Raw genomic sequence first — 15693 nt, forward strand, 5'->3', positions numbered from 1 at the left:
AAAAAAAAAAAAGAAAAAGAAAGAGATTGAATCTTATTCTCTTTTGGGGTGGTTGGGCGGATTGGGCTTGGGCCATAGTCCGCCATTGGGAAGTGCTCTATGAGTTATATTTTCATCTTATTGACTTGATTGTATTTATATTATAAATGACCCTATTTTTAGGGAATATATACAATAAATAAAGTAATTAAATCTTAAAGATTTGATTGCACACGCAAATATAAAAACTAATACCAGCACAAGCACATAAAATAATATATATTCTAACAATATTTAGGGTAACATAACCAAATCTTTTTTTTAATCTATATACTTATAACATAACAATCCTACTTTAATTAACCAAAATTTCATAAAGACTCAAACCCATGTTCTCTCTTTTATCAAATTACGTGGGAGTAAATCCTTTGCCACTAAACCAACTCATGCAATTATCAGGCTAAGTGAAGTTTCTCCAAACAAAAGTATTAATAAATAATATAAAATTATTTCTGTCTTTATATCACACCATACACTTTTTAAAATAAATAAATTTAGTTTTCAAGAGCATCCCACACACCTTTTATTTATTTTTAATTTTATTTTAATCACAACTGTTTTTTTTCAATAGCATATACTCTTATTCTCTCAAGTCTCAACTAAACAGCCACTCACACCCACCCACATGGAACCAAAACTTCCTCATGTTTCTGGTGCACAACCCCATCCAAACTCAGTGGCAGTGGCATATATAATCAAGAGCAAAGTCCCTTTACATCATTACATGCTCTGACATAGCTCAAAAAATGTCACCAATGGCAGTTCTAGCACCTGGGTCTTTGTCTCACTCGCCAGTACTAACTTCTAAGTCTTTTGCTCGACGGCCCATGACGCATTCAAGCTGTTTCAATGTCAGTCCAAGGTTGTTTGCAAATGAGAGTGGACATTTGTTGGTTTTCCACTTCTTCAGACTCTCAACTTTCAGGTAACCTCGTCTCATTCTAATCTTTGGTCGCTGAGAACAGAGGGAAAGAATAAGGAACAAAGAAAAAATGGTGAATGATTGGTTATCTCTGTAGAATTTGAAATTGTTCATTTTTCTGTTCAATTAGTTGCTTTGAATTCAATCACCAGCCAAATGGTCAGATTTTGATGCTGGGGTAGTGTTCACTGGATTCTTTTTCTGAATTTTGATTGTCTTGGCCGGGTAGATGAATAATGCTCTGAGCAATTTATACATTCTTGATTGATTACTGATATCTGACTTTATGCGTTTGAGATGTCGACCATTGACCTAGACGTAATGACATCCATGAGAGTGTCCAGGTTTGTCCCTGAGTTGCTAATTAAATTGCCATTATATAATTGATTGCATTTAACACTACTTCCTCATATATTATTAGGGAGTAATTACCTTAAGTATCAGAAAACGTCTCTTTTCTCCAAAAACCTATACGCTTCTTATGTATATTGGACGAGTACGCTTTTACAGAAGCTCTTTAGATGAAATCTTGTCAGCAATTACCAGTATATAGCTCTTCCCTTGCGAGAAGCATTTTCTCAACACTCCAATAGTCTGCTTGCATGCTTAAAACTTCAAGCGTATTCATGTGATGCCTTGAGAATTCATGCTTCTCATTTTGAAGCTCCTTATTGCTTCATTTTTTAACTGCCTTTTGTTTTTAAAGCTAGTTTTCTTCATTTGAGCATAGAGATGTAATATTTCTGATTGAAAATAGGATTAGAAGCTTTCAGCAGGATGATTCAGGGAGTTATGAGGATGCTAGATCCAAAGACGTTTTAGATGAAGGAGATAGTTTAACTGATGTGGTGCTTGGAAATGGGAATAATGGACATACTGGTGCAGGGAGTTCATTCCTGGCTAAAATAGCAATTGTGCTGGGCATAGCTGCAATAGCCACAGTGATATCCATTGGCCTCAAGCAGCCTGTTCTTGGATCGTCACTTGGAATTCAGTTTCTGGCTGAAGGTTCATCCTCTTCAGTAATGGCTGCACCCCCTGTTGGTTTTACTTTCAAAGCTTTTGGATACAGAGTTATACTTCCAGAATATGCACCAGGGTATGCACATAGTCTGGCTCCCACTAAAAAAAACTCCTAGTTTTCTTTTGAGCTTGCCTGCTAGAACTGTCTCTAACTTTTTTTTGACTTAATTCACCGAAACAAATTGCTGCTTAATACCTATATCCATTTCGACTTATCAGTGACGAATCATCTATCATCAACATTCATCCTGACGCAAACTCTGATTTTGGATGATTTTATTGTTCTGTTTTTTTTTTGGGGGGGGGGGGGGGGGGGAGAGGTGAAATTACAGTTTGAGGAATTGAACTGCCATACTAGTTATATCAATTTGTTCTGTGCTACATTTTCTATTTCAACTCGATATCATCATCATGCTTGCTTTGCCTGCACCATTGTTGCTTTAATTAATATAAAGCTTTGACGCATTTACAAATATACCGCAATGCAGATGGATCTACTTTTGGTTACTTATGGCTGCTGGATGTGGACTTTTCATTAGTGAAGAGGCTCTAAATATTTGGGTCTGTCCTCTATATTGGTACTTCTGATCTACAAGCTTTAAGTCTTTATCTCTTTGGATTTAGTTCAGTTTTCAGTTATGTACCAACAGTGGCTCATGGTCTCAGTATTATTTGAACTTATGGGCGATCTTTAAGTGAATAATTTAGGTTGGCATAACTTTAGCTCGAATGCTATCTTTGGATGGGACGTGGCAATCTTTTGCTGAATCTTTCTCGAGAAATATTCCATACATAACATCCACTGTTCTGTGGGTCTACTGGTTAGTTGCAGCACCATATTAATCTTTAATTCTTTACAGCCATTGTTACATAATTTACTTTTGTGAATGAATCAATGTGGAAAGAGAAGCCTATGAATATTGATATAGAAGAATGCTACTCTGTACTCTTATTTAGTGATTAGTGGTTTATTTGCTGTCTGTCTATTGCTACAGTTTTTTAATGTGAAATGTGAATCATACATGTTGACATCGTCTTTCAGGGGAGTTTGCATCAGTGATCTGATACCATTTTATCTAGGGAAGCTTTTCAGGCAATCTGGGGCATCTGATGATGTTTGTTCGAGAGTAAGTTCAGCTTACATGCTTCCAAATTTATTTTCACGCCCGAGGGGCTAAACCCATAGATAGTGTAATATGCATAATGCATAAATACACCCACAAAAACTTGTACGTATATCTTTGTATGTGTGTGAATGTGCAGACTTCTCTAGCTCTATCTGCAACTATAAAATACTTATCTACTGTTCTCTCTGTGGAAATATCTCAATCCTGATGACTGTAGTTAGGTATTGGCAAAGAGAAGGCCTTAAGCATTACTCGCTCGGTGCAAAAATATGGCAATCTCACAGGCTTTGGTGAGCTCTAAGAGCTTTGTTATGTTTATATGTGTGAATGAGAAATTTAAAGTATCTGTATTGTAATGTGGGGACATTTTCCCAGATTTTACATCTTACAAGAATTGGCCATTTCTTTTATGACATTTATCTATTAGTGTTTAATAATTAGATGGGTAATAGATTTTTGTTGCACTGCAATTGGGTGATTCAGCATTGTACTTGGGCCTTGACAGTACCATGTATGTCAATGCAGTACCCGTCTTGTTCTTCTCATAAACATGATATGTGCAATTGTCAAAGCTTATGCGGTGTGCATTAGCGATCATGCTTCTTTGAATAATATTACTGATTTGTAATGTTCTTATGCATTTTGATCTGCAGTAGAACGATTTTCCCTAGGAGTGAGAAATCCAACAGCTTTCCTGGCAGGGGCAATGGTTAGTGATTACTACAACCTTTAGGCTTCTTTTAATGTTCTGATAATTTTTTATGCTGCAACATTGTCTCTATATTCTTCTGTTACCAAAATAATTTCAGTTTCCTGTTATGCTATTGTTAATTACTGCTAGTGGGCAGGTGACGAAGATTACAATTGTTTCTTTTGAACCCACACCCTGGATCTCCATAAAAGCAATAATTATCTGCCTCTCACGGAGACTGTATGTCTCCCAGATATTTAAGGTCATACATGGAAAAAGTCCAAAAAACTAACTGGAAGCATATTGTTTCTTAGATTAGGTTTGATCTTGAATTAGGTCAGGTTGCCCCGAGTTGTGAAAAATCCACATTGTGTTCAAAATGCGGTGTTAGATTCAAAATGAGTACAGATTGAAAGACATCCTTGTGAAGGCACATTCCTCCAAAGTTACCAATGGGATGTATCTGTGATTATAGCATGAAGATATAGACATCTTCCTTCGGTTGTTTTATATTCCTATGCATTAATAAATTCAGCCATCTCCATGCCTTATTCCTACACATTAATAAATGTCAATGTATCTGCTATTGTAGATGGGGGCCTTCTTTCAGGCTTTTTTGTGGGATCTAGGAGCATGGGAGTACTTCACATATCCCATCTCTTGTTTACAGATGACAACTTGATATTTTGCAGGGCAAAGCTAGACCACCTACGCTATCTATGTGCCTTATTCTTATGCTTCGAAGCTATATTTGGTTTGAAAATAAATCTGGCCAATTCAAAATTGGTTCCTATGGATAACGTCAATATTGTTGATGGTCTAGCTAGTTCGGAGCTTCTTTTAAGGCCAAATCTATTTGGGATAGTATTTTTGAGAAGATCGAGCACCAGTTGGCTGGCTGGAGGAGGATATAGTTGTCTAAGGTTGGAAGGTTTATCTTAATCAGGAGTACATTATCCAACTTGATGTGGCCAATCGCATGGAAAAGTTACAACGAGACTTTTTATGGGGTGGCTAGGTGAAGAGTTCAAATTTCACCTGGTAAGCTGGTTCAATGTTTGTTCTTTGATTTTCGAGGAGGGGGGGGGGGGGGGGGGGGGGGGGGGGGGGGTTGAAACATGCTTTAGTTCAATCATGCTCTTTTGGAAAAGTGGTTTTGGTGCTACTTGCATGAGAGAGAGGCCTTGTAGAGAGTTGTAATGAATGGTGAATGATGTTCAAATGAGGTCCATGGGTCGTATGGGGTGGGGTTATGGAAAAATATCAAGAGGGGATGGGGAGAATTCTTTAATCATACCAGATTTGAGGTGGGAGATGGCTCTAAGATTAGATTTTGGCATGGCATATGGTGCGGGGATCAGGCTTTTAAAGAAGCTTTTCTGGATTTGTTTAGTATTGTTTGCACTAAGTGCTTTTTTTTTGCAGATTACTTGGAGTTATCTAGTGATTCCCATCTGTGGAATGTAAGCTTTATCAAAGCGGCTCAAGATTGGGAGGTGGATACCTTTGTTTTGTTCTTTAACTTGTACTCCCTTAGATTGAGTCGGGAAGGGGAATACAAGCTTCATTGGGCACCTTCTAAGAGAGGGATGATTACCGTTAATTTTACAACATCCTAGTACCTCATGATAACACCCCCTTTCCTTGTAAGTGTATTTGGAGGAGTAAGGTCCCCTTAAGAGCGGTGTTCTTTGCTTGGACAGCCGCCCTAGGGAAACTCTTAACCATGGATAACCTTAGAAAATGACGTGTCATTGTGGTTGATTGGTGCTATATGTGTAAGAGGAGTGGAGAGTCTGTGGATCATCTTTTACTCTATTGTGAGATTATCGGTGCATTATGGAATGCTATTTTCAGCAATGTTGGATTAGTTTGGATTATGCCTAAAAGAGTAGTAGATCTTCTCGCTTGTTAGAAAGGGGTGTGCGGCAATCCTCAAGGTCCAGCAATGTGGAAGATGGTTTTGTTTTGTCTTTGGAGGGGAAAAAAAAATGATAGAAGTTTTGAAGACTGCGAAATGATGGTGGTGGAATTAAAGTCTTTCTTTTTCAAAACTCTTTTTCACTTGACAACTACTCTAGACCTTAATGTGTTTAGTTTTATTGATTTTCTTAACCTTCTTTCTCTTTCTAGCTAGGTGTTTTTCTTGCATATATCCTGTGTACTTGGGTTACGCTTTTTGCGCTTTTCAACGATATCTCATTTACTTATCAAAAAGATAAATTCAGCCAAAAAGAAGCCACCCCCCCCCTCCCCCCCCCCCCCTCTCTTCTAGAAGTACTATTTCCTTTAACCTTATGTCTTAATCATTATTCAACTTCTTTTATTTTTATTTTTCTATAAAGAGGTTTCAGGGGGGCTCAGGTGCGAGTATAATCATTGATGTCTCGATGAAGGATGGGAACTTGGATACTAGCAGTGAAACTTAGGAGGAATATATGCTTCAAACAACAATTTTTCGAGGTGTATGGTGATCGATCTTCGGATTTAGGGGAAACAAGTTTTAAAAGAGGAGACTTAAATAACAAAGTGAGGAAGATAGTATGGGAGAGGATATGACACTAGTGATTTGTCAAACAATTTTGCCTAATTATACCTATTACATGTTTTGAAAACCGAAATTTATCTCCTTTTGTCTATCATTATAAGTTTGTGATTTAGTCAAATATTAAATTACAAAATAAGTAAAGTAGAACAAAAGAAGAAGATAATGATTAAAAACAAAACATTGGAAAATATGTAAATTAAGTTGAAATAAGAAAAATGAAGAATTCAAAGTTATTGATGGGAGTGATAATTGACTTTGATGACCACAGCAAGTGAATTGTTTGATGTAATATTTTGTGATGCCCACAAGAAGTGAATTGTTTGATGAAATGTTTCAATTTCATTATCTTTCACAGTCTGGTCAAATTGTACCCAGAATCTGGAAGCTTCAGAGCAAATTTGGAAGAATTACATTTTACTTGTGGAAAAAGCTGAAATTGTACTTCCAACATGATTTATATGGTTTATCTTAAATATATTTGACAAAATTGTTTGTTTTCAATGCAATAAATACTTCTATTATTCTAACACGGCCAGTATCTGACTGATAACTTCTATTATCATCTTGGGAATGACATGTTTTTTATCTGAGTGCAGGGCATATCTCCAGAGTGCTTCTTTGCTGGAGTCTGTTGTGGTGGCTTGATCACTCTTCCAATTCAGGTCAATTCAGTTCTGTTGAGGAACTACATATTTGCATGTACATGTGTGCATGGGTGGGTGCATCTACTTGTATCACGACATAAACATTTTTTTTTGTACATATCAAGTTTCCTGTATTTTTAATAAGGGAGATGACATCTCATATGCTGCCAGTTTCCATGATTCCCTCATCTTTTTACTCTTGCTGAAATGACAAAAAAAGCTTCTTGTCGTGTAGGTTTGTCTACCGTTCTGTGTGAAGGTTTTGCATGCTTATGTTAACTTAAGGACATGATGTTCGTTTGATAAAACTTATTAGAGGGTGATTTTTGGTTTTTGGTTAAAAAAGTGTTAATGATGCGTGATAAAGGTGAAAATAATTTTGAGTATTTTGTGTTTAAAGTTATTTGTTAATGAAGCAAAAAGTTACTCCAAAAGACGTCAAACGAGGCCATGGTAACTCTTGGTGACTGTTAAAGCAAATACATATGCTTAATTTGTGCTAATTTTTCAGGATAGGATCTTCCCTTCTTTTGTAATGTCCAACAACAACTAAAATAATAAAATATATATGGAAGAAACTCAATAACAAACTTGTTTTTCCTTAACTAATGCAGCTTTCTCTCTTTGCTTTATGAGCTCAGTTAGGGATAGGATTCCTGTTGAGAGAGCGCCCTCTATTTGCCCTTGCTACCGTTGCAACTGTGGTGGTAAGCACATATCTGTTTTTCATGTTCTTATTATACAAATATGTATATCTAACCTTATATCATACAGGGAATTTGGACTGTTTTCCCATATGCTGTGGCTGCTTCAACAGCATTGTTCCTTTTCCTGCGACGCCGCTACTCCTCTTAATCCTCAGGATCATTGCTTAATTAATTAGCTCCCGGAAATAGAGGATAAAAGCTTAGGATATTTACATGTATCAAGACAGTAGATACATAAATTGTAACCCTATTCTTTTTCAACATAATGAAATTAGCCGGTCACTCTTATACACGTAGGCACATTGTTAAACCACGCAAATTCTGTGTTTGTTTTCTCTTTACTTTTCACAAAATTCGCATAGTCTCGACAATAACATTACCTTAGCATAAGTTGCAGGTTAAAAAAAAAAAAGAATGTCTTCATTGGTGCTATTATCAGAATGGATAAACATTTCCTTATAAATATTCCCCCAAAAAGCGATAATCCTAGCATAGCTTAATACATTTCCCCTATATCAGCCTTTTTTATGCAATATAGAACTTCAACTCTGAGAGGACCCCACTCAAATTTACAAATTCCACCAAAAATGAAAAAAAAAAAAACATGAAAGAAAAAGGGTTTTAGGATAAAATACTTTATACTTGTATTGAATACAAATCAGCTGACATGTTCACAAGATGCAAGGTAAGATAGCTGAATGCTGTAGGCTTCTTTCAGCTCTGCCAATACTTCAGCAATTGTTGGTCTTTGTGATGCATCCCTCTCTACTGACCTCACAGCAATTAAGGCTGCCTTTCTCATGCTCTCTACGTCAAAAGTTCCCACTATGCTCTCATCAACAATCTCAAATGCGCCTGCCTGTAGGTAGGGCTTGGCCTGCACAATATTATTGATTCGTTATAGTTGAAGCAAGCATTGTTTAATCAAAAACTTAGATACCAACCATGAGTAATGGAAGAATTTTAGCTGCAAATTCTTGTTCACGGATTTGGCCTGCCTCCAGTGATTAAATAGCTGGAGATCTCCTGTAGTTCAAATAGACGGTGGAGATTGCAAGACGAATCTTAGTGCCTTTATTATTATCGGCGAGTATTTCTCCAATCTCGCAATCTTTACCATCTATTTGAATCACAAAGCAGTTATTTAATCACTGGAGACAAGCCAGATCCCTCGTAATAATGTTAAATAATAAAGTAATGTACATCTTGATTTTTCTGTTAACCTGTGAGGAAGAATATTGACATAACTATCACCCAGGAGAGACAATAAAATGAATCTCAGCTTACCCATAATACCAAATTGAATGAGTCTGGAGTTCCTGAGTGAATTAATGGTTCTCTCCCACAAATGAGCTCCAAAAGAACAACCCCAAAGCTGTAAACGTCACTTTTCTCGGTCAGCTGTTGGGTGGAATAATATCTGCACATAACATCGACTTTGAGTATCATAATCATCAAGAATCAATAAATATCATCTTTCTTTTTTCGTTTCTCTTTTTCTCTTTCTTTTGGAATACTTACTCAGGATCTAGATACCCAGCGGTGCCCTTGACAACAGTCGTCACATGAGTTGCATCTGCCTGAGTTATTTGTTTAGAGAGGCCAAAGTCACAGACCTTGGCATTCATTTCCATGTCCAAAAGGATGTTACTGCACTTCACATCACGGTGTATGATTCGTGGTTCGTTTCCATTGTGTAAATAGTCCAATCCTTTGAAAGAAACCAGGCTCAGAAATAGAATCATTGATCTCTTTAATAGGAAACGATGGCATATATATTATGGAAAAAAGAGATAAATCGTCTGGTTTCTACTAACAAGAATGAAGTCTTCTAGCTACGTACCCATGGTGATGCTTATGTCAAACTTGAAAAGTTGACTAGCATCGGGAAGTTGAATTACCCGTGTTGAGCGGGTGAATTATAAAGATGTTCATGGACACAAAGTTCTAGATTAATCTTTATTGGGTGAGACTAAGTTTTATAAGTGTTTCAAGCGAGTTTCTTTGTTTTGATGAATATTTGCGAATTTCTATATCAGTACATTCAAGAGTCTCCATGTTGGCGCTAATGCTAATCCGGTAAATATGGTAACTCTAGTAAGTATTATATATACTTTCACAGATGCAATGAGAATTGTTTTCATGTAGTCTTGATGGTAGCTAATAGAAAATAGACATACCTTTTGCAGCATCGACAGCAATTTTCAGTCTCCGAATCCAGCTTAATGAAGCTTTTTTGCTGTTTGCACCTGGAAGTGATACCAATAATGAAAACAGGAAATTCTCATGAAAGCAAGAGCTGCTCCCAAATATTTATCATGCATAACATACCATACAGATGATCAGCCAATGATCCTCCATGTAGATACTCATACACTAGTATTTGCTGCTTCGATTCCTGACAGAATCCTTCCAAACATACAAGATTTTGATGGCGAATTCGTGACAATAGATAGACCTAAAGGCAATCCACAATATGGGAAAAAAAGTAGGCAACATTACAATAGAATCATAATTCCCAAGATAGATAGAGTCTATTTTTCTCATGAATCCACGATATGGAAAAATCCCAGTAGAGAAGTTCAGATAGTGAACCTCATTGATAAAAGAATCAGCCCCAAGTTGACTTTTATCAAACCGGACTTTCACAGCTACTAATTTTCCATCTGGAAGCTTTCCAAGGTAAACAGATCCGAAACTTCCACGTCCTATAACCTCCTTAAAGTTGTTTGTAGCTCCTTTGATTTCCTTGTAGGAAAATACTTTAGCTGCATTCCAGTTTCGCATCTCTGTTGCTGCCCCTAATAATATAATAATGCTGGTATAAGAATCAAGTAGAAAACATCAATTTGCAACAATAATGTGAAATTTTACATACTTGATACATATGTGACTTCAGTTCTCTTTTTCTTTATAAACAAGAATACTATAAGAGAAATGAAGAGAAGAGCAAGTATGGCTCCAGCAGCTGCACCAGCTATAATTGCTACATGATTAGGTCCAGTGTGCTTCCTTTTGGGAAATATAGTAACTTGGGGTGTCTCAATTGAAGGGTTGGATGAAACGTCATTGCATGTCATTGTGGAGAAGGAAAGGCACAAATTCCCTGAAGTTCTGCACAAAATTGATGCATCAGAATGCTGAAATATGAGCATAAAAGACAAATACTAATTCCGTACCTAATTTCCAAATTTTCTCTTTTCAAAGACTGTGGGAGGGTACCTTGTAGTTTGTTGTTTTCCAGATTCCTGTAGAATGCAGGATTGGATATCTCATCAGGTAAAGCACATGATTTTATCTAAACTCGAAACATAATATTTTGTAAATCACTGTTAAAGCATTAATTACTTGTGTTATCATAATAGAGATTTTGAATTCGAACCATGATTAAATTCAGCATTTTCTATTAGCTTAAACTTTTGGAATAAGTTGTAACAATTACTAAATTGAATATAATTAATTTTAATGCTCACTTACAGTAAGTGAAGGTCCACCAACTCTCCCAAGCTGTCAGGAACTATATCCTGTAAACTATTATTTTGCAAGTCCCTGTAGAAAAGAAAGAAAAACAAAAATAGAGGCAAGAGAGAGAATGCCATATCAGTATCACCTTTTGGGTCCATATGTTGGTTTGGGAACAGAATGCAACTTACAGAATTTGAAGGCGAACCAAGTTCTCCAACTCCAAACCAAAGGATGTTAGCTGATTGAAACTCAGGTTCCTGAAAGTTCCAATTAATTGCCAATTGTCATTTTGCCATTTTTTTTTAAAGAAAATGGTTTATGAATATTCAAAAGAGGTATTACAATTTCTCAAGTTCTTGTAAGCTACCCAAATTCTGTATCTCACCAGTAAGCGAAGTGTTATGCAAATCCCTGAGGCATAACCACAAATATATCATAAGAAAGTGAGTATGAATGAATGTAAAGTTAAAATATTAAGGCAGTAATCTGAGGTTAAAAGAGTTTACAGTGTTTTAAGATCCAACAAGTCACCAAATGTTGGACTCATTGACCTCAGATTGATCTCTGAAAGCTCCCTGGAAAAAAGCGCATAACATGAGATCTCTTGAAGAGAAATAGACCCAAGATTTGAAACAATTATGTTAAATATGTGCATACAGTGATGTAACAATGCTTCCTTCACAGCCAATATGATCCCATGGTGAAGGAGAGCATGGATCATCTTGCCATCCCAGATCTAAACCAGTGGACTGCTGAATAACCTGAAGTGCCGAAACTACAAGAAAGTTTAAAAGGCCACGAGTCAGAAAGATGCAGACAATCCTAGCAAGACATTAAGATTCAGACAATCCAACCAAAAGTCAATGTCACCTGTTGTTGAGGAAACTTCCGGTGGAATATCAACTATCTCATACACCTCAATAGCATTGACTTGAGGATAGTAACTGATACTCTTTAGCGTGATGTTCAAGCTCTTAATTTCCTTCCGAGTGAAGTACAGAGCACTGACCTCTGACAGTTTTATAGTGAAGTTTGACTGTACAACATCCCCATTGATTACTACATCAAATGAAGGTGACACAGGAACAATCCCAGCAAAATAGAGGACAATGTAGTAGTCTCCAAGGGTGTCAAGAGGAAGGTTATATGTCAACACTTTCCGTCGTGCCAAAACTCGTGCAGTGTGAAGAACAGGAGCAGGCGGATCCTCTCTAAGACCAGACAGATTGAAGCTTCGTTGAATCATAAACCCAGCAGAAACGTGAAAGGGCGTAAAGTTTTGATCAGCACCCCATATACGATCATATGGATCCAAAGGATACCTACAGTAGTTGACACAAAGTTACAAACCATCCTGACATTCTGACAGCGCATGACAGTAAGCAGAAATTAAAAATTTTGAAGACCGTAAAGAAAACTCGGGAAGAGAGAAAATAACACGATTCTCCTGCATCAAAAGGAGGTTTGAATGATTATATATACCGCAATGAGCCGTTGGGATAACCACAATTGATTCGATAACTCTTTCTAAGTGACTTATTGGGGAAATCTCCCATGCCACTTGCATAAGCTCCTTGAGGAAGTGGCCGTACTTCAAGCGAAGAAATGACAGGAGATCCACCATCCTGAACAGCAAGCAAACAGAAGGAGAGTGTTTCCTTATTAACTGGCCACACAAATTCTTCTGTCCATGGATCGTTAGTACTGAGGTTTATTTTGCTTGTAATGGCTGTCCCAAGAGAAACAGAGAATGCAGGGGGTTTCCCAAGTCCATCATAGTTTTGGTACAGAAATTGGGCTCTTACAAGCACCAAAGACGAAGCATTGTTTACTGGTAGTCTATAACACTTGCGACCCTGGGAATCTGGGAAAACCCGGATTGGGACACTGGATGAGGAGGAGATTTTGCCTGTGCTTACATATTCACCATCCGGGACCCATGATATGTTCAATGAATCAATATAGCTGGTAGTTCCACCGCAAGATAAGCTCAAGAAACCTGTCCCATGCATACTAATCAGCAACCTTTGAGCTCAAGACAGCCTTAGTTTTTGTTAATGGTTGTATGCTTAATTATTACTTTGACATTTACAACAACAGAAGCAATAATTAATCATCATTAATGTTACTCATGAGTTACCAAATCAAAGCCTATGTGTCAGAATATTAATTAAATGATTAAATTCATCATTTTCAATTGCTTAATTTTTTTGGATGAATGATGATTTAAGATTGATATCAGAGTAAAAAATCCTAAGTTTGAACCTTGTCTTTATCATTAATTTCTCATTTTCAATTAAATAATTTACGTGTAACGTGTTGGACCTCAATTCAAAATTTCCAATCTCAAAGAACAAACAACTTATTTGCCAATACTTTTTAGAGTAGCTTTTTGCTTTTTAGTAAAAAAGAAAGTACTAACAAATAATCCAAAACATAAAACACGCAAAATTACTTTCATGTATGTCGTAATCAAAAAGCAAAAAACACCGTCTAAAAAGTTCTATCAAACAAACCCAAAATGTTCCACTGTGCTTAAGTTTAAGGGTAACACAAGGCACAAATGAGTTACTGTTTTTCACTCTACATAACAGATAGAATCTGCACTTACTGTCAATTTCCAGAGTAACCAAACGAGAGAAGGTATGCATGACAATGCAATATTAAAATCAAGGAAAACCACAACCATGTAAAGCCAATTTTTTTTTTTTTTTTTTTTTTTTAAAAAAAAAAAATCTATTATCTCCATTAATAATGGGTTATTAGCTAGACATGGATCAGTTCTAAGTACCCTTATGTATAATTTCATAACTCCAACAGGAAACAAGCTTCACAAGAGCAAAATTTGCAGTCGCAAAACATTACACAGAAGGAACAGAACGTACCCTCTTGGTCACAGAAACCACCAATCAAAAAGCCACAGAACAGAAAGAAGCCGACCCACAAAACGCGCACGTCCATGAACTCAGATTCTCCCTAGCTCCACGAATTTCAAGTACTTTTGATATCTCTCAGAACCAAGAGAAACCAAAGAGACACATGACTCAATTAAGAAGATGGAGGGAGAGTGGATGTATTCAAGAAAAGAAAGAGATCAAGGATATTGGGGTGGCAGACTGGCAGTAAAATGATTGCTTCTTTGGTGGGGTGGAGACGATTTGATGAAAGGACAGATAATGAGTAAAAGTGGGTTCTTCTTTCTTGTTTTTGAAGCTGTAAAAGAAAAGAGAGGCTCTATTTACGGTGATTATTAAGCGTGCCGAGGGTTGGCAATGATCATTATGGTTTTCGGTTAATTACTGATCATGAAAATATATGTTGCAACAAAAGGAGAACCAAACAGAATACCAAAAAAAAAAAAAAACTAATGTTGTGGCTGCTGCTGCTGTAGCTGTCGTAGTAGTTGAAAAAGCAGTTGTATAAGGAAAAAAATGGAGAAAGTCGTAATGAACAAGCTAGAACGCAATCTCTAGTGGACTTGGTCCTCAAAGTTTACAAAATCAACGGGAAAATAGACGTTGGCGTCATGGCGTGATGAGATTGCTCTGAAAAACGACCATTTTTTTTTGTTGTTTTCTATATAGTGTTTTTTATGGCCGGGAACCTGACATGCGTACAGATTTTCACATATGCAATGGTGAGAGTTGTACCTGTACGGAAAGGAACCATAGAGAATGTTTTCTTCCTGGTGGGTACGTACGTATAGTACTGTATTTTTAATTCCTACTATTTCTCAAATTTGCCATACAGCATTGTTGAAGATCGAAGAGTTCATTAGGAGTTCAGGTTTTGATCAATTTCCTGTACATAATATTTAAATAATTAACTTAATTTTTTGGAACAATTTAATAGTTTGACAATATATTAAAACAGCTGAGGTCATAATTAAGTTCAAATCTCAAAACTTCAATATATCCTCATTTTCAATTAAAATATTTTACTTGCCGAATTAATGATATATTCTAACTCTTAAACTTCATAAATATAAACTCCCTTTCTTATTGATCTTGATATATTGATCAGAAAAATGCTATATATAAATCGGACTTTTATTTTGTTTTATTAACGTGACAATGTCAATTAATTTTTATGAATATTGAAAGTGCCACAATAATAAAGTAAGACAAAAATAAAATAAAAGTGTGGTATATAATATTAAAGTACTGTTTGGCTTGTTTTACTAACACTTGTTTTGGGTTTTAATAATTCTAACGAAATATTAATTGCTGACAAAATCTATCTTCTAGCATAAGTTAAAAATTATTTGTTTTTACGATAGTCAACTTAATAATATTTCTGACAAAGTCTCCTCCCATAAATATATGATTTTTATGACGAAATTAAAGGCTATGAAGAGGTCATTTCCACATTCATGGCAATTGCTCTCTTCTTCAATATTCTATGAATTTCCGGCATGATTGCTTGTGGCTCTATGCAAGGACCCCAAAAAGTTTATTAAATTAAAGAATGTATCACTTTTGTAATTAAACCGAAAAGAAAGAAAGAAAGAAAGAAAAATACAAGAAT

The 15693-nt window shown here is 36.2% G+C and overlaps 2 protein-coding genes across 5 annotated transcripts; one reads left to right on the forward strand and one right to left on the reverse strand.

The window, feature by feature from the left end:
• Window positions 1-655: 655 nt before the first annotated feature.
• Window positions 656-7993, forward strand: LOC133857069 (uncharacterized). Of its 3 annotated transcripts, none has more exons than XR_009898294.1 (10): window positions 656-964; window positions 1719-2060; window positions 2473-2545; window positions 2693-2805; window positions 3027-3111; window positions 3329-3401; window positions 3765-3820; window positions 6947-7012; window positions 7609-7701; window positions 7769-7807. XR_009898294.1 is itself a non-coding variant. In XM_062292184.1 (10 exons), exons 1-10 carry the CDS (start codon window positions 786-788, stop codon window positions 7847-7849), a joined length of 1134 nt encoding a protein of 377 aa, XP_062148168.1. In that variant the 5' UTR covers window positions 656-785; the 3' UTR covers window positions 7850-7993. The 3 variants fall into 3 exon arrangements, 2 of the variants coding, with proteins under 2 accessions (XP_062148168.1, XP_062148169.1); XM_062292184.1 differs by having other exon boundaries at window positions 7636-7701; window positions 7769-7993; XM_062292185.1 differs by having other exon boundaries at window positions 1847-2060; window positions 7636-7701; window positions 7769-7993.
• Window positions 7994-8099: 106 nt separating this feature from the next.
• On the reverse strand, window positions 8100-14472 carry LOC133857068 (probable LRR receptor-like serine/threonine-protein kinase At5g48740). Of its 2 annotated transcripts, none has more exons than XM_062292182.1 (16): window positions 14052-14472; window positions 12649-13165; window positions 12037-12488; window positions 11824-11941; window positions 11673-11741; window positions 11509-11577; window positions 11355-11423; window positions 11179-11250; window positions 10881-10949; window positions 10580-10815; window positions 10297-10496; window positions 10033-10159; window positions 9882-9950; window positions 9223-9412; window positions 8989-9121; window positions 8100-8578 (listed from the first exon to the last, which is right to left on the reverse strand). In XM_062292182.1, exons 1-16 carry the CDS (start codon window positions 14125-14127, stop codon window positions 8360-8362), a joined length of 2685 nt encoding a protein of 894 aa, XP_062148166.1. In that variant the 5' UTR covers window positions 14128-14472; the 3' UTR covers window positions 8100-8359. The 2 variants fall into 2 exon arrangements, with proteins under 2 accessions (XP_062148166.1, XP_062148165.1); XM_062292181.1 differs by having other exon boundaries at window positions 10297-10502; window positions 14052-14471.
• Between the last annotated feature and the right edge of the window lie 1221 nt (window positions 14473-15693).

Source organism: Alnus glutinosa, chromosome 14 (genome assembly GCF_958979055.1).
Source record: "Alnus glutinosa chromosome 14, dhAlnGlut1.1, whole genome shotgun sequence".
Lineage (NCBI taxonomy): Eukaryota > Viridiplantae > Streptophyta > Magnoliopsida > Fagales > Betulaceae > Alnus > Alnus glutinosa.

Excerpts from the sequence above, each read along its gene's own strand:
- LOC133857069 (XM_062292184.1), top strand. The coding sequence starts at position 786 with ATGTCACCAATGGCAGTTCTAGCACCTGGGTCTTTGTCTCACTCGCCA. Across the intron at positions 3,112-3,328 it reads CTGATGATGTTTGTTCGAGA|TTAGGTATTGGCAAAGAGAA; the intron begins GTAAGTTCAGCT and ends TGATGACTGTAG. Across the intron at positions 7,702-7,768 it reads CTACCGTTGCAACTGTGGTG|GGAATTTGGACTGTTTTCCC; the intron begins GTAAGCACATAT and ends TATATCATACAG.
- LOC133857068 (XM_062292181.1), bottom strand. The coding sequence starts at position 14,127 with ATGGACGTGCGCGTTTTGTGGGTCGGCTTCTTTCTGTTCTGTGGCTTT. Across the intron at positions 11,424-11,508 it reads TTACAAGAACTTGAGAAATT|GAACCTGAGTTTCAATCAGC; the intron begins GTAATACCTCTT and ends TGGAACTTTCAG. Across the intron at positions 10,950-11,178 it reads TTGGTGGACCTTCACTTACT|GAATCTGGAAAACAACAAAC; the intron begins GTAAGTGAGCAT and ends TGCATTCTACAG.